The 6,000-nt window shown below is 42.1% G+C and overlaps 1 protein-coding gene across 1 annotated transcript in view; it reads right to left on the minus strand.

Annotated features, from left to right (window-relative positions):
• The window catches only part of mical2b (microtubule associated monooxygenase, calponin and LIM domain containing 2b), a gene marked incomplete at both ends in the record, with an annotated part of 41,060 nt that extends 40,024 nt beyond the window's left edge, over positions 1-1,036 (minus strand). Inside the window, one exon of the mRNA XM_080027709.1 lies at positions 773-1,036. Coding sequence (XP_079883835.1) covers positions 773-1,036 — 264 coding nt within the window. The remainder of the gene's footprint in view (positions 1-772) is intronic.
• Positions 1,037-6,000: the final 4,964 nt, after the last annotated feature.

Below are 6,000 nucleotides of genomic sequence, written 5' to 3' on the forward strand. Positions count from 1 at the left end.
TAAATTAGTGACAGAGAATTGTTGATTCTACATACAGAGCTCCAGAGGCCACCCAGCTACAAGGCCACAATCTTTCTCCAAATAGCAGTTTTTTCCCCTTGAAAAAATGTCTGGGATAAAAATGTAGCTGTTATTTTTGGCCAGCTCTCAGCCCAGCCCATCTCTGCTAATCTCCCCCTGTGCGAGTCTCTGGCCTCTTTCCCCTACGGAAGTCTTATCTCTCCTTCAGATATGAAGTCATTCCACTATGCTAGTCTAAGGCTTACAATAGTTAGACATACATGGTCAGACAATAAGACATATCTGAACTCCCATACTGTCTCTAAATGTAATGTACGTCTTATACTACTACTCTGAGTAACATAACAGTGCCAACATTCATTAAGTGTTCCCCCCTATCAATAGCTTGTATTACCTAATCCAGGTGAATCTACTCATGTTGTATGCACTCATTTCAGTTCATTCAGCCTCTCAAAGCCTGGATTACTTTGGTCAGATTACTTGCATGAGTACAGACTTAATCCTCATCTGTGTAATCTATTTTTCTTAAACATCCAAATCCACTCTGGAGAAGGTCCTAATTGGAAGAATGAATAATGCATTCCTTAAGTTCTTTTAAAGTTTAAGTATTACATTATAACAATCATTAGCACAGTATGTTCCCTTTAATACCTTCCCATTATGGCCTGCTAAAACACTGAACCAAACTAGCGTCACCATGGTCTAATAAGCAGCCTCCAGTACAGGTCCTCCCCAGGCTGGTGTCTCTTACCCTGGTGCCTTGACATGCTTTGTTTTGGCTGTAGGCCTTCTGCTGTGCCCTCTTGTCCAGTTTGGTCCACAGAGCCTTGACCTTCCATGTGCTGACTGCGGCCTTCAGAGAGCTGTAGAAGTTGTTGTAGTCCAGAGGGTCTAGCTCCAGCTGCCTGCAGAGGATGCTGAAGGCCTGCAGAGTTCCTTTGCAGGTGGACGCCTGGACAAAGTTCTCAAAGAGCACGCCGGCCACTGCCGTGCGCTCATCCTCAGTCTCTCCCATCTGCTACGATGGTGAACAATGGTGTCCAGTCTCCTCCAACAAAATCTTCTCGCCTTTCCTTTTCCTGTTCACTCCTTTCACACTGTTGTGGTGCTGGATTTCTATGATGTGCTATGTGCCGCCATGTGTTGCTAGTTCTGAAAGAAACAAATGACAAAAAAGATTTTTAGACGGTAAATGGTAACAACATGCAGACAGAGTTGTAGAGAGAGTGATATCTAAAGATCTGCTTTTTCTGCACATGATGTTGTACCTGGTGGTAGGGCTAAAGCAATTCCTCAAGATTACTCGAATTCATTGACGCAAACTCTTTGCATCGCAGTTTTGTTCCCATGAACTACAAGTGGCGCACTGTGTTTTGCGCTTATGCTGTACACACCTAAACGTTCAAGACTTGTTGGTATTTATAGGCTGTGGACAGAACATTGGGGCTCCTATTGGCTCAAGTACGTGTGAAATATGTAATAGAAAAATAAAAAAGGTCCCATTTGCCTGTCTGCAGCAGTCCATGTGGATTTATGGATATAATGTGGATTTTACTGGATTGGATCATGTGGACGTTTGCCAATGTAGCCAGAACATTTATGTTGTCGGGATATCATCCATCTGTGGATAAGTATAGGACTTCATAGGTGAGTCTCCTCAACTTTGTAGCTATTATAGCAACCTGGTTTTTGGCTGGTGAACATAGTGGAGCATTTAGCAGCTAAAGAGCAGACACTTCCCCTATTAATTGAGCATGATGATGATGCTCATTATCCTGGTAAAAACACAATGACATACGCTCTGCAATGATAAATGTACATTATATAAAAGAGCGGTCACATGCCAAATGTAAAGAATGTCTGCTGCTGTCAAACTGAAAATAAACTGCAGAGGTCAATGAGTTGCCTGATATAGCCGGAGAGTTGTGCGTGTCCTCCCTTCTGTGTGAAGTGGCCAGGGAGGGACACAGGGACACAGGGACACACACACACACACACACACACACACACACACACACACACACACACACACACACACACACACACACACACACACACACACACACACACACACACACACACACACACACACACACACACACACACACACACACACACACACACACACACACACACACACACACACACACACACACACACACACACACACACACACACACACACACACACACACACACACACACACACACACACACACACACACACCTTTGACCAGAAGTCCCTGTACAGGACGAAATCTCCAGCCAAAAACAGCAAGCCATACTGAGTTCAAATGGTCATCAAAAAAAAAATATTTTCCTACTCTGGCTCCACCAGAATGCCTGATAGGATTATGACCCAGAGAGAGAGTGCGCTTGAAGGGGTTCAGCTGAGCAGTCATGGGAGAAGCTCAAACACCATAGGGCGTCGGGAATACAGAAGCAACACAGTCGCATGCATCACACTCAAGCAGCAAGAAAAGCAACCCGAAAATACAGCAGACTACTTCCTTTGTCCTCCAACACTGTGCAAACCTTTCAAAAGCTCACAGCCTACAGCGAATGGGGAACTTAACCCACAATCAGGAGAACATCACTTCAATGTTCTATCACCCACAGGTCCTTGGGTGTGAGAAATTTCCCAGATTGTTGTTGTTAAAGACCCGCACTCACTCTCATTCACTGTTGTGAACATTCAGAACTAGGGCTGGGATGATACAAGTAAGTCACGATAAGATACTTTGACGATATTCGGTCCTCGATAACGATACTATATTCGTTAGGGTGCAATCTGTCAATCAAAAAACTGGCCAATGGTATGTAAAACAATGTACAACAAATTCCATCATGAACATTTAAATTGTGATTTTCAAAATAGCAATAGGGAAAATATGTTTTGCGGAACACCGTCATGTCGTAATACAATATTAAAAATTTAGAAATAAAAATCGATATTTGGTGCTAGCGTAAAAATTAATTACGACGAAATATCGCAATACCGATTTTTTTGTCCCACCCCTGTTCACAAGTTGAACCTTGCTATTGAAAGAAAGCATTCGAACCAAGACTTTCTTGATTATGACCCTTTAGCAACACAGGCATGCACATGTTTTCTTCCGAAAATGTGGCATTTTTCCAGTCTAAATATGCTGCATGCCCTGATATTATAGTTGTATCCCAAACGCTACCCTACAACAGACACTCAAGTTTGCTCACAATGTTGCCAAGCCATATCCTGGATATCATCTCTGTCAAAGTGAAGTATCAGGTTGCGATTCCCCGGAACCCTCTCAGCATTATTCTCTCTATTACAGCCATGGGATCTGATGAATTAAAAGAGCTTAGAGACCGTTTCTCACACACTCAATCACAAGGATAAGGGTCTCCACATACACCAACTTCAACACATGCATTACACATGCACTCAACTGTCCAATAAGCCTGAAACAAAATTACCTGGGAGCTTGGGGAAGTTCTCTGTATGCAAACAGTGTGTGCGTCATGGCAAAGGGAAAAGCACATGCCGCAAGAGGATGACACCTAGCTGGCCTCCCCTTGAATTAGGGGACCAGTCACATATCCCACTGCACACAAACACTCACACCCCACTCCCCAAGAAACACACACTTCCCATTCAAGTCCTTGACTGGCCCCAGAGGGGGTCTCAGATCTCTGCAATATACCTGACCGTTTGGCAGCAGACAGTAGCCTCTAAAATTACTATTTCCCACACACACACACACACACACACACACACACACACACACACACACACACACACACACACACACACACACACACACACACACACACACACACACACACACACACACACACACACACACACACACACACACACACACACACACACACACACACACACACACACACACACACACACACACACACACACACACACACACACACACACACACACACACACACACACACACACACACACACACGATAAGGTTTCCAAAGCTTTGTTCCTCATTTCCTGGAATAAAACCTGGCAGCAGCCACTAGAAGCTGTATCATTTAAAGTATGTTCAGATGTGCGACAGTGAAGATATCAGTAAATCAATATGTGTGGCTTAGTGGAGTGTCACCACATACAGAAGACTGCCTCAGCAACATAAGCCTCTAATACCTGTCCGAGATTCTTCATTCTTTTGGATTTCATCCACAGCTTTAAAAGCACGGGGAACCATGGGACACAGAGTTGGAAATGTAGGGAATATCTTTTTAGGAATAATATTCTCAGTCATGTTATAGACAACGGCTGCTGCCCCAAGAGAAAAACACAGTAAAGTGTGCAGTGTGCATCACACAGAGCTAGAAAGCTATGGGAAAGGTCACAACCTTAGGAAGCTGTACTGTATATAACATAATGTAGTGTGTTTGTACAGGAAGTAAGCTAACTTGGTATGTCATTCCATATGTGTGTGTTTAAGGGTTAGTGTGTGTTTAAGGGTTAGTGAGTGTGTGTGTGTGTGTGTGTGTGAGAGAGGGACATCAGCACCACACATGTATCTATTCTAATAGGATTGTATTTAATAAATATACATACTGTATATAGAAATATATGAAATACTAATATAAATAGAGTGAGTCAAGACAGCTACCAGCTCAACCAGCAATACTTCTCTAAGTGCCGACTGATCATCTGACATTTCTCCTGCTTTCATCTCTCTCGCCCATCGGCTGACATCTGGAATCAATCTTTTTTATTCCAATATGATTTTCAATTCATGTTTATTTTGATGTTATGGTGTCAAATAAAATAAAATACTAAATATACTTTTGATAAATGTTTAAGAAATACGATGTTATAGTGAACTCTGATCCAGGGTCTACACAGTGTGATCATAAGAGCTTCACTGGCTGTAATGAGCCTTTAAGTGATTTCACAACATCTCATTTTCTCAAATGACAGCTTCCAAGTCATGACTCTAACTGGGCCTCAGGGTGCACTATACATAGACGCCAATTTCCCCACACTCATGTACGTCTATTAACACTGAACATCCATATCATGCATGTCTATTTCTGAACACTGGATGGATGACTCGTTACAGTCAAGTCAGCTATTTCAGTAGGTTCAAGTACGTACATAATGAACCCGGGCAATACAAGAACCTTCATACAAGTAACAGGACGCTACCAGCATTTAAGGATATATTTATATGTATGTGAATGATACCATCCAAGATCATTGCACCTGTCCATCTTACACAAAATGACCTGCATGCCAGAGTTGTCTTTACATACAACTAGACAAGTTGTTACCTGTAAACACTTCATTTCCAAAGGGCAGGGGTCAACATAACAATAGACGGTATATTACGTTTACCTTTGGAGTCAGCCAGTAAATCTAAACTCTTAAAACAGCTTCAGTGAAATTGGGTTATGCCGTGACCTTGGAATGAACCATAATCCATTCCGTCGACACATTGCGAAACAGGAATGCAACACACTTAGTCTGCACCATTTCACGGCTTATGTCAAGAAAAATATTGAACACAATAAAATGATCTTTTGCCATTCATTTCTCTGTATGGGATTCTTTGCCAAAAAGCCTCAACACAACCTCTTTTAAAGAAAACAAAATCACATTTGTTATACTTTGACTTATGCGTGGAGAGGATTCCAAAATAAATATGAACCGATGCAGTCCGTCTGTGTGAGCACGTCATCCGTTTGGGATTCATTATTTTCTGCTCCGATCCTAGTGCAAGGTAATATGCATAGTGTTATAGATTTGGTGGTAATGGTTGTGTTTGTGGTACGGCCACAAAGGGGGGAAATGTTTTCGAACAGTGCCTCAAGGAACAATCTAAATCTAAGGCACAGACTGTACATCAGTATCTAAGGGTGCGTCTAAACATTTGTGTGTAAGTTTTTTTTTTTTTTTTAGGTACAACCATTGGGTACAACTAAAACATTTTCTGAATGAGGGTACTCTCTAATCCCCATTTTT

The sequence above is a fragment of the Ammodytes marinus genome (assembly GCF_949987685.1).
Source record: "Ammodytes marinus genome assembly, chromosome: 5".
NCBI lineage: Eukaryota > Metazoa > Chordata > Actinopteri > Uranoscopiformes > Ammodytidae > Ammodytes > Ammodytes marinus.